The 27,408-nt window shown below is 44.0% G+C and overlaps 1 protein-coding gene across 13 annotated transcripts in view; it reads left to right on the top strand.

Moving 5' to 3' along the window:
- Nucleotides 1-27,408, top strand: part of GLI2 (GLI family zinc finger 2) — a 193,428-nt gene that overhangs the window by 61,800 nt on the left and 104,220 nt on the right. For 9 of the 13 annotated variants that reach the window (XM_048953311.1, XM_048953315.1, XM_048953313.1 and 6 more), the window contains one exon: nt 2,066-2,228. In XM_048953311.1, the coding sequence (XP_048809268.1) occupies nt 2,096-2,228 (133 nt within the window). In that variant the 5' untranslated portion in view covers nt 2,066-2,095. Of the gene's footprint in view, nt 1-1,469; nt 1,572-1,939; nt 1,959-2,065; nt 2,229-27,408 lie in introns of those variants that run through there. The other 4 variants (XM_048953319.1, XM_048953320.1, XM_048953309.1 and 1 more) reach the window with 3 other exon arrangements.

Below are 27,408 nucleotides of genomic sequence, written 5' to 3'. Positions count from 1 at the left end.
GGGTTTAGAGATGCCACTTGAGGCACTTTCTTGAGAAAAGAAAACATGGCTCTGATCTACACGCTTCGCCAGAGAGCCATTTCTGTTTCCAGTTTCCCCCTCCCCTCCCATTGCCCCCCAAGGAAGCCTCCCATGAGGTCAGGGCAGTGCGGGGGTGCGAGCGGCTGGTTTCAAACAGGAGCACAAAGCCCTGAAAGCAGGGACTAAGAAGAAACAGGTGGGGGCTTGTAAGGCAGCCTCTGAGGTTTGTTTGCTTAACGAACAGAAGCCAAGGCTGTCAGGCTAGGTCAAATGCTCTTCCAGTTTGAGTGTATTTATTTCATGCGTGCTCTGTAACCCAACCTGGTTTCTGGATTAAACGGCTGTAATGTCCTGGCCCCCAGGAACCCATCCCATGTTTGCCACCAAACCAGCACATGCCAGGACAGGACCTCAGGGCTGCCTCAGTGCTCACTGGAGCATCACTAAAGCCTGTAATTGCATGGGTGTCATCGTTTCTAATGTGGGCTTTGCTGTTTACAGTTGCAAATTGTGACCGCATAGCTGTCATTTAGTGGTGCTGTCAACAGGGGCTGTGCCTGCAAGGCATCTGGGCTCACCATCCTGCTGGTGATGCTGGAAGGGTGCCATCAAGAATGGCAGTGCATTCATGGAATGACCAGCGTGATAAGGCAGCTAGTAGAGGCAGTAGATAAGCCAGGAAGGAGTTTAGGACAGCTGGTCTTAAGGAGGGAAAAATGCAGAGGGTGTTGAACACCAGGGGAATTTGGAAGAACAGGGCTGTGTGTCACCTCTCTGTTAAGCTGGGGAGGGCTGGAGCTTAGAGCTTGGCAATAAGGAACAATGATAGCAATGCTATGTTTGTTTGGCATTTTGTTCCCCCGCTGGAAAAGTTTGAGTTGACATGATGGCAGTAAGACTACCTGTACACAAAAAGAATTCTCTGGTTTCCCAGCATCTTTTGGCTGGTCCATGTAAGTCCAAAACAGCTAGGATTCTCCAGAGCATCTCAGGAGCTGAAAAATTTGCATTTCAGAGTCTGCATCTGAACAATTGTAGGTCTGCATTAAAAATAGAAAGGAAAGGAGGAATTAGCAGTGGATTTTCCCAGGCCCAGCCTGAGGCCAGGAGTGTCAGGCGGCCGTGGGTTCTGTGAAAACAGGAGTCAACTGGAGGCACTGGAAATAAAACAAGTTAAAATGAGGAACGTGAAAGTGTTTGTATGTCTGTTTTTTTAATAGAAATGCCAATTACGTGGAATTTGGGGTGCACGTATTATATTTTCTTTGAGAAGACAAAAGAAGTTTGAGATGTGAACAAATGGTCAAATCAGCAAGAGGTTGAGAGCTGTTGTTTTTTTAAATGTTGCTTGTGCTTGGATACCTTCTGTTTTGTGGAGCTTTCACCTGTGCTTAATTTGCCATTTGTAACGGGGGTAAAGCTGCAGCTGGTTTTGCCCGGTGAAGAGAGAAAGATCTGTTTGGGAGTGAGAAGAATCAATGGATGTTGGTTCTAACCACCCCTAGTCTTCTCTAACCTGCTGTGGTTTGCCTCTAATTACCACTGAAGAGGTGAGAGTATGGTTTCAGCACCAAGAAACAGAATAAACACCAATTGGGAAAACAAAAAAACCCAACTTTATATGTGTTTTTATCTGTGTTACCACTACTGGAAACATTTTAACTGGTTCTTTTTTGTTGTTGTTATGATGTTCTTGGTCTTGTAAAGGATGAACAAAACAGTTTTTCACGTGCTAAGCTTTAGCAGCTCACCTGTCCCCCGGTCCTGGAAAGCCTTTTAGACCCATGTGCTTTATGATGTACCTGAGTCTAAAAGAGGCTAAAACGTGTGTTGGTTCTGATCTCTTAAGGTCTTCAGCTGCTTGGAGCCACTCGCACCCTCACAGGGCTGTGCCCTTGTTGGCTGTGACTTACTGCCATACTGGTTGAGTCTCTGCAGTTAGGAACCTGGGAAACCTTTGCTGCTTGCAGGTTTTGAGCTCTGCTACTTCCTTTTTGTCTGTTTTGTGAGTGACCAGAATCTGGCTTTTTTTTATGTCCCCCAGGGTTGCTGAGCTGGAAGATGAACGTCTAAGATGGAAACTTCTGCTTCAACTGCTGCTGGGAAAAAAGAAGGAAAAGGTGCGGTTCTGGAGGGGGATGGCTTTACGGAGACGGGGAAGAAACCCACTCCTTTAACAGCTGCAGGAGCAGCAGTGGCACAAGGAGGTACTTTATGTTTTCCACACTTTGAAAGCAGCAGGGGTGTTTTTCATTAGACTGTAAGAATTTAATAAGCACAGTGGCATCTGTCCTTCTGTGAACACGCTGAGTTTATTGGGGTTCTCAGCCGTTGGAGGTCATGGGAGGGAGAAGCTGTGTCACCATGTGGCCCTGTCCTGCGGCTGGGTGGTGGGATGTACCCATCAGAGAGCCCATGACCAGGGCTGCTAGGTAACTGGTGCTACATGGTGGAGAGCTGCGGTGTCAGCTGCTCCTCCATGGAGGGGTTAAAACAGGGCTGACCCTGTTATTGGGTTTGGGGAGGGTGTTGTGCAGTGGCTGTGATCCCTCTAATGAGTTAAACAGACTGCGTTGTCTTCATCTGTCACTGCTGAGGGAGGAATTTGGGTCCTACTTCTGTGCAAGAGCTTTAGAGATAAAGACCCTTCCATCTGTGCTGTTCTGGTTACATCAGAAAGAGATCAGATCTTGTTTTGTTTTGTTTTGTTTTGTTTTCTCATAGTATTTCTGATGAGGTTATGGTCTTGCTGGTGTTGGAGTCCATTAGGGGAGCTCTCACATATGATTTCAAGCACAGTTTTGGTGGATGTGATGCTAATGTTCTGGGGATATGCAGGCCTGGAGCAGGCAAGATTCTGCCCTACAAAGCCACATCCCTTACTGACATACATGTGCATGGAGCCAGTTGTTCTGCAGGGTGGTGCCAGGACCCTTCCTGGTGGCTCCTGCTGTGGGATGGCTGTGCCTGGTGGGGACCAGGACAGGGTGTCTTTTTTGTGCAGGACATAAGGAGACAAACTTAGAAGGGGTTGCACTAATTTGGATGTGAAAAGGAACATCCCAGCTGTGTAAACTTTGCAGGCAGCTTTTTGGTTGTTGTTTAAAATATAGTTTATTGCTAGTCAGATTCTACCCCAAAATGAAGCCTTCCCCACCCCTTCCTTCACCACTTGGTGGTTTCTCAGGAGAGAAACCACCTCCTCTGTCTCTTACAAAGCTCATCTGGAGAGTTTGTGTTTTCTGTTGGCAGACCCCGGCCCAGAATGCTTAAATCTTTGTCTCTCCTTTCTATTCAACACCTTTGTTATCCAGTTTTCATTTACACTTTAACTTGAGAAGACCTGGTTGTGCAGAATGAAGCAGCTGTTCTATATTCTATCAAATCAGTTCACAACTTTGATAAACTTTGATACCTAAAGAAAAGTGTTTCTTTATCATGTGCTAAAACTCAAAGCCCGCGTACATGCTATTGCGAATAAATACCATCTTCCCATCTGGCACATGCACCAGGAGTGCCTCTGTCGAGGATGCAGGCTGTGCCATGTTCACAGAGATGTGATGGAAATCAGAGTCCCCCCCCTATGTTGGGGTGTCTGTCAGCCTGCTCGGTACCCCAGAGACTGGGTTAGTTTTTAAGCATCCAGTTTTATGTGTCACATTATCAGTGTGCTCTTTGGAAAGAATGATTTACGGGCTCAATATTTCGCCTTTTATTAAGAGGAAGTGAAGAAGTGGGTGGAGGATTGTTTGAAGATGTCAGGAGAAGCATGATGAAAGCATTGTGTTATGAGATGTAAAGAGCGAAATCTATATCACACTGGGAAGAGAAGTGCTAATAAACGACCTGAAGTGGCCAGCAGTGAAGTAGCTGGTGATGGGCTCCAGGTGCCAGGCTCTGCAGGTAATACATGTGTGTTGGGGCTCGGGGGCTTCTGTCTGAACTCTGCCCAGTGGTAACACTTGCTCCTGAAAGGGCACAGTGCTGTGCTTCTAAGTAGAGAAATTAATCCAAAGTCGTCTTCTAACATCAGTAAACTGCAAGATGTGATGTAGCAGATAATAACAAAAAGGCTGTGTAGCGGTACTTACATAGTGTTCATACTAATATAACATATTTGCTTCACTAAACTAGTGTAATTACTTCAGAACAGGCCAGGGATATACATATTTATGCTCATATCCTTACAGAAGAAAGCAAACGAGGCATGGAGATTAATTATGTTGTTCGGCTCAAGGAGGAAACAGCAGCAGACAAGCTTTAAAGGGAGAGCCGCCAAGCTCCCCACCCTGCTTCGTGGACATACCAGCATGTCTTTATTCCCCTCCAACACCAACTCTTGTTGTTTTTTTTTATTGTAGAGGTTCTACTCTTTATACTAGCATGTGAGAAAGTGGCAGCAAAGCTCAGCTCGTGATGCAGATCACCAAGCTGTGCTCTGGAGGCAAAAAGACATAATTTGCAACACATTTCTCCCTTCTTCCACTGAGTCACACAGATGGAGTGCCAACATGGCATGTTTCTCTGATCACAGGGCTTTCTTTTTTCCCTTGTAGAAATGAATAGATTCATAAGGGTTTGTTTACAATTAAGGTAATTGAAGCAATAAACTGAGCATTAGTTAGATAATTGAAAAATACCTTTTTAATTATATTATTATTTAGACTATATTTCTGCACTGCAATATGTCCATTCCCCATTAGCAATTCTCTTGCTTAAATATCTGTCCCAAATGTTTGCAGTCTTGAACAAGTTAAGTTCTATCCATAGGAAAAGAGATCAGCCCTGTTGATGCTGTCAGTGGAGAAGAGTTCTTTCAAGCTTACAACCTGTGTTGTATTTTTTAGTGTCTTAAAGCTACCATTTACAATACAATTATTATTTGCATTTTTATGTAGATCTAATTGATCAGATGATCAGACACTGGTCTCTCATAGAGCATAAGGAATTATCTCCAAATTTTCTATTTTCCCATAAATCGTGCCAGCCAAGGAGTCAGCACTTTTCTGTTTCAGTATGCGTACGTGTTTGTGTGACTGAGGTGGAAGCTTGTGTAATGACAGCATGTAGGGGTGGTAGTCCAGTCTGCAAAAGAGCCTCTCACTTTTGGTGCCTCCAGTTCTGGAAGGGCAACTCAAGACACGTCATGTTTAGAAAACTCTTCTGCTGAGTGCAGAAGTGCATAGTGCTCCAAAGGGGAAAGAGGTTTTGGGGCAGAGCAGCACATGAGAACAAGTTGGGTCCTTTAGGCCAGTGCTGCAATAGCAGTGGCACGTGTGAGGAAGCCCAGGTGTGTGGTTCTGGGAGAAACTGAACTGAGCCACTCTTTCAAAGGCAGAGATATTTAGGAAGATGAGTTTCTCACTTTGTAGTAAAAATTAAATACAAACTCTCCTAAATGCTAAGTGTCTGACTTTAACAAGACCCAGAATGCACCTTTCCCTCTCCACCCCACCCTGAATGTGACACAAACAGCGAGTTCCCAAATTGATGGTGTTTATGTTTGAAACATTTTTCTGATGTCTGGCTCTGTCAAGACTAATTTTAGCATTTCTAAAGCTGGGTAAAAATACAGCCTCATTACTTTGATGTCAGAGCATAGTTTACTATTAGTATATTCTGGGGTTTATCATTTTAGTCATGTTTAACACGGCTGCAGCAGGCATGCACTATTAAATCTGGTTTATTTTACATTCCTGTCCGAGATTATTTATTTGGAACAATTTCCTCTCTATCAAAAGACACAGCTAATGCTGAGTTTTAATGTGTTATTTACACACAAAATAACCTATTTACAACTCAGTATCTGCCGCGGGGAGAATGAATGGGGCAGTGCTCCCTTCATCCTGTTGTATCTGAGTTTAACAATCTGGATTGCTAATAGAACCATTTATCATGGGGCGGTAATTTATTTTACGTTAGCTGCACAGGTCTCCCTGCCTCTGATCTATGGAAATACTTTGTATATAATGAAGTTCAACAAGTCATTTGGTGTAAACATGGGGAAACCAAGCTCCAGAACCAGTGTGACTCTGGCTACACTTTTTTTCCAGGAGGTAACGCCTCTCTTCTGATATTATGGCTTCGGTTGAAATACACTTTATCACCCCACGTGTGCTGTAAGTGCAGAGCACTGGGCTTTTCTGCATTGGATCAGAGGTTGGGACAGGGTCTGGTCACTTGATTTATGGGCTGGTGGGAATGCTTAGTGCTGCAAAAGCAACACACTCAGCCCTTTCATAGGCAGAGAAGGGCAGGGGGCACCTCCCATCACTCTCCAGAGGTCTTCTGTAAGCAACTCTGAGTGGAGCTGGCAGGGAGACCTTGTGCAGTTCAGCTCGTCTCAGTGCTGGATTATGGGAAGACCATGTAAATGAGGAGGAGGAAATGCCAGCGTCCCAGCAGACCTCACTGCACTGAAAAAATATATAGTTTGTGTGGCCCGAGACTCAGACAAATTAGAAGGAGAGCAGCCCCTATGAAGTCATCTCCTCCATCCACCAGGAGGGGCAGGGATCTCCAAAGTGTGTTTTTTGTTCTGTTGCTTACATTTTCCAGGAAAAGGGATATAACCAGCGTAAGCACATTCTTAGCTTCCCTGCCCTGTATTGCTTCGCTTTGTGCAACTTAAAAATGCCTGGGTTGGCTGCAGGAGGAAAAGGGCAAATGGTCAAACAGGATGATGGGAAAAGACGATCATTTAGACTACAAAATATGCCTGTTGGCCTCTGCCTCCACTGTTTGTCTGCTGCACGTAGCCACTGGCTCCCAGCTCAGGTGGGGCTTCAGTGCAAAGCGGCCATAGGAATGATGGCAACCAAGAATTGTATTTTTTCCTGAACCTTTCTGTCAGTATTAAAAGGTGTAATTTCACTGGGTCTGAAAGTGGGCTTCTTTGTCACCATAATTCCCTTGGCTGACCAGATCTCTTGTGTGACCAGGTCTCTCTTGCGGACCTAATGGTTTCCTTCTGGGAAGCCCAGATACTTGTGTTGCTAATACATTGATACAGTTCTTCAGTTACAGGCTGTAGAGGGCTGTAACTGGCTGCAAGCTTTGTGGCACACTGGTCCTGTGAAATCTACTCTTAGGGTAGCTTAGAGGAATCCATGTATGATGGTTGAAATGGAATGCATGCCGTGCCATTTTTGTGCATTTAGGCATGATGGAGAGCACTCTGGGAGGAGAAGGTTGATTTCTTCAGTTACATGTGACAGTACTTTAGTAGTTAAAATTGTCATAAATCATGCCACAGAGTCACATATTTTCTTCTCCCTTTTCCAGACTTTTAGCGTTGATTCGCAGTCAGCAGTTTGTCTTTGTTGGATGACCCTTCATTTAGTCAAGTGGTTGGAGTCCTACTACTTGTTCGCTTGCTTTTTTACCTCACGGGGGAAATCCCTTTCCCAAAACCCTGCACTGGGTTTCTCCGTGTGGCACCCACCTTTGTGGGCAGAGGTACAGCCTCACAGTGAGAAGCCACCCACATTACAGACTTTGTAGTTCACACTGCATAGCCGTCACGGAAGATGCTTGAATCTATATCACCCAAGTATTTGATGATTGAGCATTTTCACATCAACCATGTTTTACTGATTGCATGCAGTTCCCCCAAATTGTCATACCAAGAATTCCTACCACTTCAGCCCATTACAGATGCTGAGGTGCTCTGAAGATAGAGCAATTTCATCTCACCCCTGACCACGCTGCAGGATTGCACACCAGCTTGAAAAGCTTTTGTGGGTTAAAAATGGAAAAACATACTCATCATAGGCTGGTCCTGGCACTGGTGATCCCAGCCACTAAGCACTGCCTGAAAGACTTGTGTATGTTATGTTCACTTTTAATAATAGTCATAATAATAATAATGCCTTCTACTTTTCTATCACTTTGTAAGATTCAAAAGCTTATGGCAAGTGCTGATGTATCTTCTTTTTCAGTTTAGACTTCATTGAAAGGCCACTCAGAGGGTACTTATATATAACCCTTTTAAGCAATACTAAACTTATCTATTTTGGGATTGACTTGTAGTCAAATAAGAAAATGAGTGGTGGTAATGGATTATATTTATGGTGATGCTTTCCTAGACTGTCTCTTCTGTGCTGCTGGTGTTTTGTCACAGTGTATATTTCTAGCCTCCGTGTCAGCTTTTTATCTCTGTTTCTTAGAATTTGCTCTGGTTTGGTCTCCCCACAGGCATTTGAACCTGCCACTACCATTAGGGATCAGGCATGGGAATTCTTTTGTCAGAAGTTGGCTGCCTAAATGTTATATATGTGTCCTGTTTGGGCTCCCTTTACATTAGGGTGGAGTAAGTAATGTTGAGGAAATGCATGTTTTTTTCCCTTGAGGCATTCATGCCTGATTTAGGGTGGCTAATATCAGGTGGGAAGATTGAAGTCTTCGTGGCTTGGCCAAATTTGTGCAGAGTAAATTTAAAGCAAGGAACCAAGGTGGGAAATTAAGGCTTTAAAGGTCATCATTCACATTCATCAGCTCATAGCCATGTGAGTGTGCTGAGAGCCCAGCCTGCCAGCTCTGAACTGAAAGCTCATCCCATGGCTTCCCAGTTTGAAGTCAGAATCAGTCCCAGGTATCAACGTAGCTGGGGGAGCAGCTTCCCAGAGCTGCTCCAGCTTCACACCAGCATTGGCAGAAGTGTTTGAACAGAAAGATAGGCAATATAAAATCCCTACTAAATAGACAAGGAAAAAACAGTAAATTGTAAAAGCTACAAAGGGCACCTAAAAATAACCCAAGTGGAGGAAAGTTATTAATGCAAAAGTAAATAATTATGGTAAGGGATGCGACCAGAGAGGCTGGTTGTGTAAATCACTTTAAGGAGAACAAGCCTTAGATAAAATCCGTTCTTTTATCGCACAGATTAAGTCTTCCTTTTGACGCTAAATAATTGATAGGGTTTGGCAGAGCGTTCCACAGCTGCCTGTGCAGAGCAGTGGGACTGCTCCCGAGGTCAGATGAGTGGCAGAGAAAAATGTTCTTAGAATTGCTGTGCATCCAATAGCAGCAGTAAGAAGTGGGGTTCATATTCCCCATGCTTCCTAAAGAATTCTGCATGGCCTTGAAAAGACAGCTGCACACCTCAAAGTGAAAGAAGGATTTGGTATTTCTTGTCTCCTCCTTAAACTGCGTGATTTCATGTGCTGGTGAGCATGCATCGTGTTTTGCTTTTCTTGATAAGGGAACAGGAACTGTGCTGTCTGGGATCCGGTGGGTCCTTTTCTTACTTTGTTCAGCCTCGGTAGTGCATGAATAGTTCAGCCTCTTAAGTATGAACATCCCGGTACGATGTTCATGTTCATCTTCTGGGAGATAACATTGCTCCCATGCTGCAGACAGAGAACCAGAGAAGCAGGGAGGGATTTTCCAAGGCCAAGGTGACTGTAGGGTGCTCAGATTTTTCAGAGACATGTTGACCATCAGTCATGTCTCTGACTTTGGAAGTTCAAAGGTGGTGCACCTGTACCATCCATGGTGGTAGAGAGAGCTGAGCCCTTGTTCCTTCGGTCACCATATCCACAAGCAAGTTCTCTGTATCTCATTGATGTTCCACCTGCTTGGTGCTGGATGACTCAAATCCTCAAGTCCATCTGCTGAACTGAGGAGCTGTTTCTTTTTCCTTAGGGAAGTTGGACTTAAGTTTTCTACAGATGGTATACTGCCTTTGCGAATATCTGCTTTCAGAAGGCAATACTATTCCTTTAGATTGCATAAGGCTATGAAAGTGCTTAGTAGCATTTATAGTGTTTTACTGAGTTTAAACTCATTTATGGCAGAAGGCTTAGAATTAGAGAACAACAACAACTAATATTTTTCCAGAACCAAATTGCTAAGAAACAGCAAAATCCTTGAATACTGAAATAAAGAAAGATACGTACAGGCTGTTTTGGCAGGATGAGTTCTTTGACCTTAACAGCAAAGGCAGAGAATAAATCATAGAATCATAGAATGGCTTAACTTGGAAGGGACCTTAAAGGTCATTGAGCTGCAACTCCCTGCCATGGGCTGGTTGTCCCCCCACCAGCTCAGGCTGCCAAACACCCCATTGCACCTGGACTTAAGTATCTCCAGGGATGGGACATCTACAGCTCTCTGGGCAGCCTGTGCCACTGCCCTCTGAGTAAAGAATTTCTTTCTAACATCTAACCTAAATCTCTTCTCTTTCAGTTTACAGCCGGATTACACAGCCTATTAGACTGTGTAAAAGTTGTTCCCCTTCCTTCTTGTAAGCTCCCCTCAAGTACTGTAAGGCTGTTGTGAGGTTTCCCCGTAACCTTCTTTTCTCCAAGCTATTTAAGCCCAAGCCAGGATCTTAAGTTGAGTGCTATCATGGAGGAATTGGATTGGTACAGTCTTTTCACACAAACTGGTCTAGGTTTATGTTAAAATTGAGAGTTTACGTTTGTTTCAAACCCAGCTACACTGGCTATTCTGTGACTCCTGTAGTGGTTCCGAGTTGAAATTGGACAAGTTTTGGTTGAAAGAAATGAGCAACGTTTTTTCTCCTTTTTTTGAAATTTCTTTTGTTCTTCTGGAATCTCAACTACTTTTAGGAATCTATTCCACTGAAAATGCTTCCAATTTTAAGTAAAATGTAAATAAGAGCAGGAGTAAAGCAAGAAAAATATTTATGTTTTCTGTTGCTAATATCTGATCTTTAAAACAGAACATTTGTAGGGATTGAACGGTACTGTTTGGGCCAGAAAGCTGTTCTTGCATGGATCAGCTCCTGGCTGTGACAGATTTTCAAAAAGAAATAATCACAGCTTGCAACAGATGCATCCCTAAGTAAACAGTTAATGTTGATGTTTTTAATAACTTCGGTTGTATTGATACAAAAGTTCAGTGCCTGAGCATTCCTGAAAACCATCCAACAGAGGAGATATCTGCCCGTAAGCCTTGGCTCTGCATGTGCTACTTTAGTGTAGCTGTTTAAACCAGCGCATAGATACTTCTGGATCAAATGAGATGCTCCAACCCTGGAGACAGTGGTAAGGGCTGGCTCCAAAATCCTGGGAAGCATTTCAGTTTTCCTCAAGTGACTTCTTTTTGGTGATATTTCTCTGATCTGTTGTTATGTCTGAGCCTTCCCTTGGCTTCTGGCTGCTCTTAGTGGGAATGGCCAGCTGCGATGGGGGGAACCAGGCAGCTGCCGCTCTTGCATGCTTACTGGGGTGACATTGGTGTTCTGCATGAATGAGTGAAGTGCCTTGCTGCACTGAGGTTAAGCTGAATCTTGTTTGTAGCAGTTTGCAGCTAGAGCTGATGATGTTCTTTCTGAGGCATTTATAGCCACACTTCAAAGGAAAAACAGAAACACGAAGGTGAGGACTTCAGGCATTGGCTTGCACGTCTCATTTTAATGAGAGAAATTATTATGTGTTGTGGGAAGCTGACCCGACTCCCAGAGGCTGCTTGTGTGAAGGTACCCAATCTTTTGGTGGCTCCCTATGGTGAAGGCACAGAGCTGAGCCTGGGGAAAATTAGTTTCAGTTCCTGATCCAGCCCCAAACTTCCTTCATGATTTTGGGAAGGCTGCTTGACTTCCTTCACTCCCCTGTTTACATAATGAACTTGCGTTGTTCTTTGGGCCTCAAGGCCCATCAATCAGCATCTGGTTAGCATGTTTATGGCATCGGTCATGCTGAAGCACTTAACAGGTCAGAATGCATGGAAGCTGCCATTCCCTTCCCCGCTGCATGCAGGAGGGTGCTGCTGCCCCAGAGCACGGCCTTACGGGGTGACCTCGTTCATATTTCTGAAGCGTCAACCTGCTGTTGTCAAAGGGGCTCAATAAAACAGATTTGCAGGGTTAGGGAAGGTGAGGTTAAGTTCTGAAGGCATTTTCAGTGTGTGTAGTGGAGAGACTGTGCGTATTCCAAGGAGTTAAGTTACATTGTGATCTGAAGCAACAGAACTTTCCAAGCAATCTAGCCTGGGAAGCTCAGTTGGAGAACGCAGTGTTATTTATGGTTGTGTAAATCTCTTGTAATGAAACAAAAGAAAGTAATTTTATTTTAATTTTTTTTTCTTCCCTCCAGTTTAGTGGTGTTTTCTACATATCTCTGGGTGAGGTTTATCAATTATTTTTGCTGAGGTTCAAATACTTGAACAAAGTCTTGGATGGACTGGGATGAATTTACAGAACTTGCAGTACTTTAGGATTTCACCCTGACCCGACCTGCAGATGACTGCTTTTCTGCTTTTTTTTTTTTTATTATCAAAGTCCTGTGTAGTTTGACTCTTACGAAAGGTGTTGTTCTGGAGACCAGCTGATGGCAAAAGGGGAAAATCACTGACTTGGGATGACAGCTTCAGAGAAAAGCTGAGTTTCAGCTTTGTTTCCCGTTAGCCTGCTGTGCACGTGCATGCTAATACTGTAGTCAGCTGCAGAGAAGCCATCAGTGCTATTATTTGATCTGGTGCAAGTTTTCCCCCTTGGAAAACTCCCAAGGAACCTTTGTGTGCTGTTACAGAGATGGCCTGAAAACATCCAAGGTCCTGTATTTCAGATGGTGGAGCAGTGACTCTTAAATAGATAAGAGCTGGCTGAACGTGTAAAAAAAACACTTGTACCTCTTTTCCTGAGCTCTGTGCATGCTGCTCTTCTGTGAGCATGCTTAAGGGGTTGGGAAGAAAAAAGGAGTTTTGCACCCCTCTGTGCTCCTTTCGGTTTTCATTCCACTCAAAACAATGTCTTAGCAGCTGAAATAAGATCCAAGGCTGTCTTTTGGCCATATAGAGTCACTGACACTTGAAACAGGCTGGATTTATATGTGGTTACTAAAAAATATATAGCAAAATGAAAGTCTCAGACACTGAGTTCATGTGCATTGCCCATTGTAAAGATAAGTAACGGCTGTTATAAGATCACTTAAATGGTTACCTTTGGGACATAAAAGGGATCTTTGAAGACAGTAAGTCTTAATACAGAAATGTTTACTCATAAAAAATACATTTGGAAGGGGGAGGGGAACACATTTCCTATTAATGTAGTTTTTGCCTTTTATGGCAGGTTGTAGCAGGTCTTTAACCTCTGTAGCACTTGAGCAGGGACAGAAATGAGCTTTCTCTAAGTATCAGCCCAAAGGGCCTTTCCTTACTGCCAGTATCTGCAGTGCTTCTTGTAAAGATGGTTTTAGTTTATTCTTCCTTGCTGTGACCTAAGTGAAAAACTATTCCTTTCGAACTTCAGAACCCTCTGGTAGTTAAGAGACAGACTAGAAATGTACTCCTGACTTTGATTTGCTTAACCTTGTGTTCCATGGGATATGGGTCTGGTGGCCCAGTGTGTGCACAGACATATGGGAATTTGAAGGTTACGGCAGCCAGCAGTGGCACAAGAATAGAAAATGAGAGTTTTGGCCTTTGAAGGGTATGAGTGTGGATACCAGGAAGGAAGGACAATGTTTCATTCAGACGTGCAAACCCAGTGTTGCCCATCAGCCTCTGAGTGCACTTGAAATGGTGGTGGCTTACAATGAACCACGTAGTCCATGATATGCAGAGCTGGCCATGCCACTTGTGAGTTTTTTGGTAAATATTCTGCAGGTTGTTTTGAATCACTTCTAGACAATTACCTTGCTCCTAAATAAAGCAAAAGGCAGTGATAGCAGCATTTGATCAGTGCTCTGTGAACTTACAGCTGGAAAGGACATGGATTCTGCTTCAAAACTTTGCAAAACTACTACCAGATGGGGTAAGCCACAAGGTCACAGCAGTCTCAGAACAGCAGAGAGAGGTTTAAAATTCCTTATGAAAACTGTGGTGGATTATGGTCAAAACTCTTTACTTAGATAAGATGATTTATGTAACAGCGCACACAGTCTGGACCAGAGATGCAGGAGGATGGCTGAGTTGTGCAGAGGGATGGGAAGGCCTTTGACCAGCCATTGGCCAGAGGTATAAGGAGCAAGGCTGTAACAGCAGGGTTTCTGCCAGAAGACACCGTTTTGTGGGATCTTCGAGTGGAGAGCTTGGCAGCGAATGGAAAAGTCGTGAAAATATTTGTGTGTAAAAGTTACATGCTTGTAGCAGCTTAACAGAAATTGGCTCAGTGCAGAAAAACACACAAGGTAGACAAGATAGAAGAATCCAAGTTGCTTGTGAAGATGAGGTTACCACACTGAGATGACTGGACTGCAGATGATGCTGTCTTCTAAGCCCAGGACCCAGTGCAAAAGTACCTTTCCATGTGCCAGTGATGGGGTAGGACTGACAGTGGTCAGTGTTGCTGTTATTCCACAACCTGGTGCTGTTTCAAACAGTAATCCCTTAGGTAAGTTACAGAAATTAATTTTTGAGTCGCTTATCAACTTCTTTTTGTACTTATTACAGCATGTTCTTGTCACATAATAAGACAGAAAACAGATAAAACAAAAGAGGCAGGATTTAATTCATGAAATTTGTATGATAATGACAGCAACAAGGTCTTGGCATGTTTTAGAGAAGCATCATCTGGCCTCTTCAGGTAGCAGATACAAGTATGGCTCTCCCTTATATTCACCCAGTCAAGCATGAGGAGGTAACATGTTCTCCAGGGAGGCTGGTATTTATTATTATATATCTGGTGGATGCCTGGCAGAGAATACTAATGCAGATCCCTGGCTTAAGCTGCCCTGGGAATGCTGATGGTCGGTAGCAATGTGCCTGGCCCGGTGTCCTCATCTTTCTTAACTCCATGACAGAGCAGTCTGGATTTTCATTTCTTTCTATGCAGATCACAAAGTGATGGCTTGTTCAGATAACAGTTTGCATTAGCAAACTCCTTGGGAATATGGAGAGTTTCTGAAAGGTCGGTGGATAAAAGGAGAGAGGCTGGGGTCGTGACTGATGAAGTGGTTGCCCTGAGCTTCCCTTGACCATCTTCTCAGGCAGAACTGGAGATCACACCTCTTGTCCTCTGGCTGGAATGACAAAAGGGCTTCTGTGTATTGTGCATTCTTATGGAAAAAAGGAAAAATAAAAAAGACCCCTGCATGATTCTGTATAAATCAGAGTAATAAAACTGCCTACAGCCATGACCAAATTATATCATCCAAATCAATACAAAGGAGGTAGAGTGGATTCAATCCAATGCTAGTATCTTCCTCACTGTATGCAGCAAGTAGAGCCAAGCACATGGAGCAGGGCAGCGCTGGGCCTGTGGCACCAATGGGGAAACAATTTGCTGAGGTGGTTGAAGTATATGTTTCCAAAATCTGTTTGTGTCCGTAAGGGTTTTAGAGGAGGATGTCGTCTGCTTACTCGGTAACTTCTGTGTGGCCCTGTGAGTGGTTTCAGATGCTCAGCCAAAACCAAATAATCTCTCCTTTTAGGAAATTCAAAAAGCATGTCTGCATCCCAAAAAAGAAGGGAGATGTGAAGTGAGGTCCTGTGCTTCTGCCATAGCCCTGACTGCAATCGTTGCTCGCCGGTGGGGGGACAGCGGCCTGTGCTGGTATAAATGAGACCAGATATTGTGATTTGGATTTGGATGAGACCTTCTGTTAGCAGTTTGCTTTTAACAGGGGAGAAGACTACTGGCTTATGTCATATATCTCCATAATTCAGCTGAATGTTGCAAAAATGCCCAAATTAGGGCATGGTACTTACGAGAAGCAAAATAACAGAACTAGTGAACTTTCATAATGAGAAGAACTTGCAGATAAAGTTGAAATTTATGGAAGTGTAGGAGATTTTAAACTGAAGATTTTGGCTTCTTTTCTGGGTAGCCTGGCCACGCTGACAAGTTTATAAATCTCTGTGCTATTTGGCTGATATCCTGGGGCTCTGCACTGCCCTTCTCAAAAATGGTAGCTGCCTTCGATATCAGTTAAAGACTGTGTTAGGGAAAGAGTGGTGGGAGCAAAGGAAATGAGGGAGAGGCTGCATATGCTCAGCCCACAGCCAGTGGGACCCCTGTGTCTGCGCAGCAGCAGCTGTGTGGGACCAGCCAAAAGGTGCACGAGGCTCATTGGCTGCTGCAACAACTAATTCCCCTGGGAAGCTAAAAGCAGTAGCAGATTTAGGCACAAACTACCGCAGATAAAGGAAAAGGCACCAAGGAATTTAATAACCTGTTATATTTGTGTAGCACATTTCACCCTCAAAGCATTTTACGAACTTAATGATGTGCAAACTACACGCGCACGTCTCCTTTCATCTGCCACCAACTGCAGCGGCCTTCGGTGCGAAGGCTGGTGATGACTGTTCTGCAGCATCACAGTGGTGTCAGGCAGTTAAGTGGGAAACACCATCACTGACTGAATTGGGAGCAGGAGACTTTACAGAGGCAAAACTTCACCTTTGGGTCAGCCACGAGGATTGAGAACGGCTGTGTTGGCAAAAGGCATGTGAAGCAATATGCAGGCTGACCTTGAATGTCTCCAGGCATTGGGTATATACTACCTCTCAAAGAACCATGAGACTTCTGTATGTCCAGGAGTGATAGTTCTCAATGTCATCCTCCCTGTAGGAGTTTTGGTGTGCCGTCTAATCCCCCAACTTAATGAGTTCTGCAGGGATGCACCACGATAGCTAAAGATCATTTACCTGAATTGCTTTTTAATTTCTGGAATGGAAAGCTGCTTCTGCAGCAGGATAATTACATTATAATTTACAGCAATCCAAAATCAATAAATTTAGTCATATTGGGATAGAGAAGGAGGGCGAACACCCCCCTCCCCTACCATTAAATTACTTCACATTCTGTACTTGATGTTCCAAGAGCTCAACAATAAACCCAGGGGGGATGGGAGGGCCAGGAGCAGAGCCGCTGCCTTCCCGAGTCTGGACAGTAAATCAGCATCATCCAGTGAAGCAAGGTGTGTGCTTGCAGAAGAGGAGGGCAAGTACACTGGATAATGTTCTCTATTCTTTTATTTCAGTTTTGGAGAATTAGAGGAGAGAAAATGCTTTGTACTTTCCAGGCTCTTACCCCATTAGGGAAAAGCCAATGACCTGCAAGCTGCCGGGAGCTAAACTGGTGTGTCCACCTGAGCTTTGCTCCTGTCTACACCTGGCAGTACAGTTGAAGATGTAGTGGGATAAGCTGCTGTGGGAGCTGGGAGGGTTTTCAGGCTCTGTATGTATTCAGATGACTCTGGATGTTTTTTTTTCAAGTTACAATTTTTGCCCTGCACAAGCTGTTGAACTCACTGCAAGGAGAAATTAATGACACCCCTGAAATGCACTGCAAGGAGAGCAGGCCACTTGCTCTCAGTGTTTCCTCAGCTTTAAAGGCTCTTTCCTCCCTGCGCTGTTGGTGTTGTGTTTTGTTCTCTAGTTGTGTAGAATCTCATCCATGTCTTCATTGAGGTGCAGCTACTAAACTCATCTTACAGGAAGAGATGTTGGGCATTTGTTGGCTTACTCTTCTCAGACTGACTTGATTTCATTTCTCCTTTGAAACCACAGAAAAGCTGTCGGTGCTGCACCCAAAAAAATGGATGTTGCATGAAAGGAAATCACTTTGTCTCTTATATTTGAGGAGGATTACGATCTGGCATGACCTCATTATTGGTTAGGCGAGGATATTTCTGGAAATACTAATTAAATACTTTTTCCATCCCTTGTGCCCTTGTAGCATGTGTAGACTTTATAACAAGAAAAAGAGAGGGAAAAAAAACCTGTCTGCAAGGAATTTTTAAGCTCTTTCTGCAGCAAAATGAAGGAAGAACAGCTACAGAATGGTAGCAATATTAGAAACATATTAAACAAAATTTTCTGAGTTGTGATGAACTAGAGGAAAATAATTATCTGATAGAAGAGAGTAAAATAGTTTCTCCAGGCACTTGTGTATATGTTTGACTTCAAGAATGTGAGGATTTCTTGCAATTTCACTTTGGATTACTGAAAACATCCTCCCCCTCTTCATTTTTTCCTTTCAATTCTTAATCTACGCTCAGGTTGGTATGCCCAGGCATTAGTGCACAGCCCCACAAACCAGGTCTTTGGCAGAAGCTGGAGGTGAGCCATGGCACAGGGGTGCAAATCTGCTACACTGGTGCAGCCACAGAAGGAACTACATGGCTACGTATCCTAATATGCTTATTAATGGATAACTCTTTCATTTCCTTTCCTATGGTGATGATCTTCTGGGCTTACTGAAACCTCTTTTGGTCCAAGAATTGTTTCTTCAACTTGTGCAGCTTAGAATCCAGCCCTGACCGTCTGAGCTGTTTCCTATTGAGGTCAGTGGGAATCTTCCAGTTCACTTCAATGGGAGCTGGACTTGGCCACTGACAAAATGTCTTTAAAAATTGCCTTCAGCAAATAAACTTGTAAATGTTAGCACTAAAATAGCAGTGTGCAGGCCCAAATATGTCTGTATTGAAAACACATGCTGTCAGATAGATTAAAAAATGTGTTCTCACAAAGTCTTCAAATATCATCCTGTGGATCTGTAAGGATGGCAATGATGTATTTAGCATTTAGGGTTGCTCTTGCGTGATACCTCACGTGGGGTTGGGTCTAACAAGGCGAACCCCTGGCTTGTTTGGAAGAACTGTCAGTGGTTTTCATTTTCTGTTATTGTTCTAAATCTAGGGATATGGTTTTTTTTCTTTTTTTTTCTGTGAATGTAAGATTTTCTCCAAATTGCAATATCCCACTGCTTCTTAACAATATCCAGTCCTGCATCTTATTTAAAGTCTCACTGACATAAAAGGAGACTGCAACCAAGGGAGGGAAATGGCCATTCCTTCATGTGATGACTTCAGAAATTGCATTTTGATCTGTGAGTGGCCAACCTTACATTGTAACAGCACAAATGGAAAGGCCTGGGGGAATTGCCCAGATATTTAAGGTTTTTTCTCTCTCTGTCCCTCCCATTAGCTAGAGTAAATGGAAGTTCTGCATAGGGTGGCTCTGGGCAGCCATGGGCAGGCCGTGGCCGGTGGCTCACTGTGCAGTGCTGGAGCAGTTCGTCTGTCATCGGTGTCCTCAAGTGCTGCACTTGAGAGAGATGTTTAAAGCAAATGAAGCTGGGCAATTGGCTTAAATGCATATTGTAAATCATCAAGCCCCATGAGTGGGCTGATAGCAGAAAGCTGAATTTGAGGTAGAAACAGTCTGGGGGCGGCCCCAAGCTGCACTGTATGTGCCCATCTATGAACCCATGGCTCCTGTCTTTTTGCAGAGGGGTTGAAAGGATTTTACTGGGACTTATCCAAGATGGCTTGTGGAACCGTCTCAGTCCTCCAGGCTCAAGGTGATAGCATTTGAATACTCTTTCCAGCCACATGGGCGCTGCAAAAGCTGTTGCATTTGTTTCTGTTTCTCTCATCACAAGTACTTCTTTGCAGGGGTCAGAATCAAAGCTTTTCCTATGAAGTCCATTAAAATGAACTGAGCCTGACTGACTGGAACAGGGAACAGGAAGATCTTTGGCAGGGCAGACCCTCTTGGGGAGCTATTGGAAGCTGGAGCTCAGTGGATAAAACACTGAGATGGGCTGGAGGCTGCCAAGACAAACACTGGGGCTTTTCCAAAACATGTCCTTGTCTCCTGCGGGACACACCAGGGGTACTGCTGGTCCCTGAGGGCACTGGCAGAAGCACAGATTTGGTGTTGTTTCTTTGGTTGGTGTAACCCCCTTTCTCCTGCAGGCAGTCTGCTGGAAGAAAATCTCCTATCAGTTGGAGCTTGGCATTTACGTTATCTCAGAGAGGCCTCTTCAGCCTCCTCTGCATCAACAAACTCCTCTAGTACAGCTTAGACTAGCAGAAGTGTTCCTTCTGGAACTGAAACTCATTCCCCAGACCAACAAAGCCAACACAGGAAACTGATGTTTTCTCACTCTCTTTTTAAACTTTTTTCTTTGGCCAGTACATCTGTCTCTGCTCAGAACTTCAGGAGCCAGGAGGACGGAGGGGCTGCGAGGGCGAAGGGATCAGGACCTGTCTCCGTTTGAAGGAGCTTCCTTTGGTCAAGGAGTGTACTGAGAACCTCAGAGCTTCCTCCTCTCCGGCTCTGAAGCTGGAAGAGGTGCATATCTTGTTCAGTGGATGTAGGATAGAGGTGCACGTGACTCACTGGTCTCTGCAGTTGTAAAACACAGTGAGACTGAAGCACAGCTCAGCACAGACCCTGAGTCCAGGCTGATTATGTGAAAAAGCGACGTGAGCAAATTCAGGGTGAGGTAGGTGAGGTCTGGGGTTTAGAAATCTCAGTCCTACTATTAATTTCTCCAGAAAAAATGAACTGATAATTCCGCTTTTAATTCATGAGTACTCAAGCTAAAAATATGTTGGCTCAGAAGGAAAAATGATAAGAGTTAAGGGAAGATGTAATAAAATCTCCATCCTCTTCTTTAAAAAAAAATGTGTTTTGCACAAAGCAAAGACAATTTACTGATTAGAAATGAAAGTTGTACTCCCATGGGACTGGGGTGGAATTACTGCATACCACTTGCCTTTGAAATCAAGGCCTCCAACCTTCTTAATGTCCAGGTGGGGAATTCCGGTGGCTTTACTCTAATCCAGGCAAATCTGAAATCCAACCCTGTTGGGAGGAAACAATGTGGGAAACAGATTCATCTTGATCTCCGCTTTGTGCCTTGGAAAACGATTAAGACCAACTGTTAAGCAGCTCCCGATAGAGTTCACAAACCTGCTGGCCTCTGTGTGACACAAATTTCTCAGTTCAGGCTTCACCCCTTAAAATAACAGATGGAACTGATCCGGTTAAGTACAAGCTAGGCTTTCCTTATTCCCCAGTTGTTAAAATACTATTTCTCTAGTTGCAGATGATTTTTAAACTGATTGCTTTGCTGCAAAAATAGATATATTTTTTTCATTTTCTGTTGTTCATTTAAAAACCTGACACAAATCAACATAGTGCTGCTGAGAGCGCTTCTTTGAGCCTGATGCCCTGATGCTCCTGTGCAGTACCATGGTGGTTGCACACGTGGTCCTATCAAACTCACCTGGGCAGAGTTCCTTCTCTACTCTTTTTCCTGTCCCAATCTCCACCAAGGTAACTGGTTTGATAATAGTTTTTGAGGAGTTCAGAGTGATTTAGAAAATCAAAGGGTAGGGAAGTGTTCATGGTCTGCAAATAAATGGGGGGGACAGAAAAGTTGTTCTTTGTAGAAGTTGATTTGGGCCAATCCGTGAGGAAAACTAAGGACTCACAAGTCCATCTACCAATATGGTAGATATCATTTCCTCAGCTGTTCCATAAGATCTCAGACCTGGTGAATGGTGGAAGGATGTCCCTCACTGCCTTGCAGGAGCTTCCTGAAATTGTTGAGGTCTTTATGTTCCTACAGCACCGGTTAAGGCAAGGGAGTAAGAAAGGAATGATTAAACATTCACACAGTTTTTGTTATTCTGATTTTTATTACTTATGTTAATTGTACGTTTACAATCAACAGCCACAGGTAGCAAAACTTGTTGCTGGTTTGATTATCAGGTAATTTTGCAAGTGCTTACTAGGAGGCGTTTGAAGTTTGGCACCTACTATAGTATACAGGGCTGGATTGCAAAAGCTTCCAGAGGAAGTCAGAACACAGATACCTCCACTTCTCCTTTGCAAACAGCCCTTTTATTCTTTGCAATGCATTTATCCTTAATGCAGGCCTGGCAAAGACATACCAGCAAATTTTACTTAACAACATTCTTCAGCATCCTGTTAGATAAGGGACATGGGTAGCTTTCTCTTTCAAAAAATTTCCTGTTCTTGTTAGTCAGCATGTCCAATACGTAGTTTTCAAAAGTGAATTAAATACACAGTGTTGTTGACATATTCAGTACTATGTCAGGGAAAGGAACGAGTTCTGCATTTTTTTTTCTCTGCAGCTCTATGCATCTTTGTCTGAAGCTCTGTATGCTCAGTGACCACTGGTCCTGCTTTGTTCTGTGTCTTCAATATGGGATGTGGGAATGATTCTGCCATTAGTGGGTTGTTTGCTTCCCAGAGCTGACATTCTCCACAAGCACAATGCCAGGAGTGCCCAGGCAAGGCAGAGGCTGAAGCCTGATTCCCCTTGCTCTTGTCTGCAGGGCTTCACAGAGCTGTGTTCCTAACCCTGTAAGCATCAGTGCTCTGCTCCTGTGTGTGCTTTGCTGGGTTTCCCTCTGAGTTCAGTGATACTTAGACGTGGACTCAAAGCTGAATTTGAGAGCAAGAGTTGGGCTGAATGAGTAAGCGCATGGAAAAAAGAAACGCAGTGAGGCTGTAACTGATTTTGCACGTCACCTTTGCAGTTTCCTAGAGTTGCTGGCAGTTAAGTGTGGGCGTTTCCTCCTCTTTACACGTGGGGAATGCAGTAAATAAATGGAGAGTGTGAAAGCAGGCTCTGTTAGCAGCATGCCAGACGTCCAGAGAGTTGAGAGCTGGAAAGCGCTTGGGAGAAATTCGTGTCTGTAGATGACTGGGTTTTTATGTAGCAATATGCATATTAAATTTATGCTTGCAGCGACAGCAGTTGCATATGCAAAAGCAGGCATGCAGCTACATGTGTGCTTCTGGTTGGGGATTCCAGGCCTTAAGAAAGAAGCGATTATCATCATAGATGAGTTATACTCTAACGGCTCTTCATATTGTATAAGGAGCATCTGTGTGCCATATTATGCACATGTGAAACTATTTTTATTATATTCATTTGATTTCCACGGGAGATTGCATAGTAATCACTTGCATTTAATGGCTGCGTAGAAACATGTCTTGCAAAGAGTTCACAGTGTGCCTACGTGGCTCTGGTGGGGCAGAATTTACCTAGCTGGTGGACACTGAAGTACGTACAGTAAGTATTGTTACAGGGAAAATCAATCCTCCTCCTAGAGGAGGTGACTTGTGAGATTTTCATTTTAACTCATGAGCAATTGTTCATGAGTCACCAATTGTTCTACTCTGTATATTTCTTAACAAATTTGTTTTGATAAGAGTTAGTCCTCTTGATGATGAGAGAATGATTGGAAGCGCGTGGCTGTGAAGAAGCTCTTACAGTTGCCAGTACGAGTTCTCTGCTTTTGTTTATTTATTTATTTGGCTGTTTTGAACTGTGATTTCCTCTTAGGCTTCTTTCTGCCTGTGATGGGACTCGTCACTTTTGACAGGATGTGATTTCCTCATTTTCCTATTTCTTCTGTGGCTTAGGAATTCATGGCTCAGCAGTTCAGTCTGCTCCTTAAGAAAAGAGATGCACAAGACCTTGTCTCAGAGCAAGCAAAGTAAGCTTTTCCCTTTCCCAAGCTCATCCTTCTATGAAGACATTCAAGACCTCTCTGCACACCTACCTGTGCAACCTATTTTAGGGAGCCTGATTTAGCAGGGGGTTTGGGCTCAGTGATGTTTTGAAGTCTCTTCCAACCCTTGTGATGCTATGATCTTTTAACTTGGTTATTTATTGTTTGATAAAGTAGACATATATGTATACGTACAGATGCTGAGATCTTTTATGTCTTCTGCTAATTTCTTGTCTGCACTAATTTCTCATGGCTAAGAGTCCCACAGTTTCTAGCTTTCAGATTGCTTCCGTCACAGCCCAGAATTTTTTTCAACTTCAATAAAAAACAAACTCAGGAGGAGGAGAGGGTGCACGGCTGATCAGTTCTTCATGGTTTTCATTCTTTGCAACACAATAGCAGGATAAAGAAATTACATGCGGAGAGAAGGATTCTGAATAATTATGTTGATTCAGTACACGCATGCCAAGCCTTGCCGCAAAGATACTGCTGCAGTGTTTTATGTGGCTTTTACGTAACACAGAGCCCTCTGAGCACCACATCAGACTTTTAAAGTATTTCAGGGGGTGATCCAATATGCTACTGGTCCTCTTACACTCAGGGCGCTCAATGGGAGGGGAAGAGGACAGGAGGATGCCAAGTTCTGCAAAGAAAATCCATATGCATTAACAGGGAGAGAAGTTTTGGTACTGAGCTTCAAGTTATTTTTGGCACTGGTAAAGAAAATGTTCATCTATGAGTTTTGTTAACTGAGTATTTAAACCATAGGGGTAGTCTAGTGATGATGTGTATGCTTTAGTGGGGCTTTTCCAATTCCTCTTCAGGCTCTGGGTTTAATAAAAGTAATGTTCTCATCATTTATTTTACATTATGGTTATCATATTGCCTGTCTCTGTAGAGACACTATGAAAATTAATTAGCTAGTGTTTATAAAGGAGAACATTCATATCCCCCTACTCTGGCTAATTACCTGTATTGATTTAACAAGAGTGGTTCCAATATGGGAAGATGTTTGCTGGGTGAAGAGTTCCCAAGCCTGGCCTGAGGTGCCTTGGGGAAACAAGTACCTGGTACTTCAGTGTGTCACCTTCCCTCTCCAGGCTCTGCAGAATGCGTTTATTGCAGCTGATGATCGCGTTTTGCAGTTTGTTAGACCAAATAAATCATGACTTGAGGAGGAAATCCTCAACTTTCAGGGTCTGAATGCAGGGGAAAACAGGATATGTGTTGCAAGCTAATGTATGTATGCATGCGTGTGTTTGGGTGCATAGATAATGTCTGTACTTGTCAGATCAGGAGAAATGTATTCCAATATGTATGTTTTTTCCTGATCTAACAGGTACAAACTTCATCTGATGGTAGAAGCACCAGTTTATAATTGTATTTAATAAGGTGATGGCCTGCAGCCAAACACCCAGAGATCCTAGCACCACTGGATGTGGGGATGAATCAGATCTTGGTTGGGGCTCTATGGGGCAGATGCATCCCTTTCAAGTGCTGTGTCCTGGGAAGGGACTGATGCTCTGTGGGATTACATATCCAGCAGCTTGGACTCGATGTACCGACCAGCCAGACTGGGACTTCAGGCTAAAACCAGACCAGAAGACCACAAGCTGAAAGGAAAAATCCAGTGACTAAGCAACCACCAGGTAACACAGAAATCCCTGAGCTTAGCTTTAAACCCATTGTTCAGATAAGGGCGGCAGCAGAACTGCAGCAGCCCAGGGCCGTGCACGGGTTACAAAACCCACTGCAGCTGCACGGAGAATTCCCTGTCCCATGCCTGAGGCACCAGCTCAGCCTTGCTGCTTGCACCAAAGGCAGTTCACCTCCATCATCCCATGGGTGTCGGGTATGGCTGTACTGAGCAAATCATGGGAGCAACGGGAACAATTAATGGTGTAAAGAATGGGCTGGGAGGTCGCCAGCTCCTCCACCCGGCTTCAGAAGTCTCCTATCTCATCCCTTCCCTATCAGGAGCCTCTGAACTGCAGGAAAGTTTATCCCAGGGCAGGTACAGAGTGGAGAACATGCACTTCTGCCTGCTATGACTCATAGGCAAAGCAGCAGCTTTGGTCTGGCGGAGGTGGAGCTGGGTATATGTTGCATCCCAAGCATAATAAAGGTCTGGAGGCTATAAGTGGGGAAAACCATTCACAGTCCTGACTTGGCAAAGCTCGTTAAAATGAGCTCTTTGCCCCAAGCCACAGAGCCTCCCAAATCTCAGTTGGTTCCCAGAATTGAGACACCAGTGTTCCTACGAGAAATGAACACACACAGTTCGTTTTAATAAGGATCAAACTGGCAGCTGCGTCGGGTATTAGTTATTATAACAGACGTGGTAGAGGGAATCTTTAAGCTGTTAAAAGTGACTACAGAGATCTCCTGTCACCCTGCGGTTTTTTTTTCCTTTGGCTTGTTCTGAACAGTTGTGCAGCCAAAATGTACCATTTGGGCGGGTAACCACGTGGATGTCGTTTTGGTGGGACAGTGCTGCTCTTGAAGGTTTCCCAGCTTCTTAGATTGCATCAGGGGTTGGGCTCTGCTGCAGCTTTCCAGGATATCCCTGCATTTGTGGGTCCTTTCTCTTTACTGCTCAAGTCCTAATGTGTCCTGAGCATTGTGACCTGACAGCACAGTGCGTACTTCTTGTCTGACTCTTCATAAGTCATCATAGAATGGCTTAGGTTGGAAAAGACCTTGAAGATCATTGGGCACCAACCTCCTGCCATGGGCAGGATTGCCAGCCACTAGATCAGGCAGCCCAAAGTCCCATGAAGCTCTAGCGTTTTTGCCTCATTTATCAGTGATGTGGTAGCTTCTCAGCATACCAGGCTGAAGGGTTAGATGCTGTGATGGCTGAGTCGTGCTGCTCTCTGCTGTAAAGGCTTCTCCCCACAGAAAGCATGTGTGCATACATGCGTTTTCATGGTTTATCCTTCTTTAAGTGGCCTGAAATCTCTGTGGATCCCTGACTTGTTGCAGGGAGTGTACACGTGACTTGACTCTAATTTTCATTAGGACTTAATTCCTTTGCCTGTTGGAGCAAGAATGTATATTGTAGTAGAAAAACCTTAGATGAGATAGTATTTCTATGCAGCTGAGCATGAGAGCTTTCCAGAAACCACATAAGGCCAGTTTGGGTCATGCTGCTGGTGGTGTACAAATGGGCAACCTGAAGCTCAGAGAGGCTGAGGTCATGGCATCAGAGGAAGAACCTGAAAACTCTTGAGTATCAGTTCCTTCACTGGCATGGAAGAGAAGAATCTGAGGTTGTTGGTTGTCCCTAGTTGGCAGCTGAACACGGTTGCTCCTTCTGTGTTGCTGCAGCAAAATGTCTTCATCGGAGGTGGTCCCCTACATAGCCAGGATAAACCACTGAGGATTAAACCACAACAAAATATCCTCGTCACTAAGTCTGCAGATCTGGAGGGGAAAGAAATGAGGGGTAGAAACAATGGATGTTTTTTGCTGGTTGCCAAGATTTATAATGATGATTACGATGATGATGAGTAACTGAAGGAATGTAGCTCACATTGTAAACCGCTGATCTCCTGACGCTCATCAGCAGAATTTCAGCTCTCAGATGTTTTTAGCACTGGAGTGTTGTCTCCCCTTACCCAAGTGCTTTATTTGATACAGCTGCAGCCCGAGCCCTGTGTGGCAGCTTCCAGCTGCAGAGCCTGTGAACCCCCTCCCAGACCCCCCTGGAGGAGGAGAAGCAGCTGATGTCACTTGTATCTTGTTTGCCTCGTATTTACGGCAGGTACTGGAGCAGGTCAGGGCTCTGCACTCCCGGCTTGCAGCTTTGCACCAGCAGCACCATGCTTGCCAGGCAGAGGCAGGAAGGGAAGGGCATGAATAATGCAGTACAACGTATTTATCAGTGTTGTCAAGTGGAGCCTCAGATCAAGTTTAGTGGGTAAAGAAGGGGCTTTGAATTCCCTCTGTACAGCACATTAAGATTCGCATACTTGATTTCGTAAAATAAATGAGTCCAAGAGGCTGAAATCCAGAAAGTCTGCGTACAAAATGCAACTCTTTTTCTTTCTTTCTTTCTTTCTTTTAATTTTTTTTTTCCTTTTCCTTTTGTTACCAGTGTGGGATTTGAAATAGGTTGGGGAATGGCCTGAAATAAAAGAGCTGGTCAAGAACACATTTCTCTCCTTCCTTTACCATATGTCTCTCCCACACT

Source organism: Lagopus muta, chromosome 8 (assembly GCF_023343835.1).
Source record: "Lagopus muta isolate bLagMut1 chromosome 8, bLagMut1 primary, whole genome shotgun sequence".
Classification (NCBI taxonomy): Eukaryota; Metazoa; Chordata; class Aves; order Galliformes; family Phasianidae; genus Lagopus; species Lagopus muta.
This window is presented reverse-complemented; position numbering and strand designations above follow the sequence as displayed.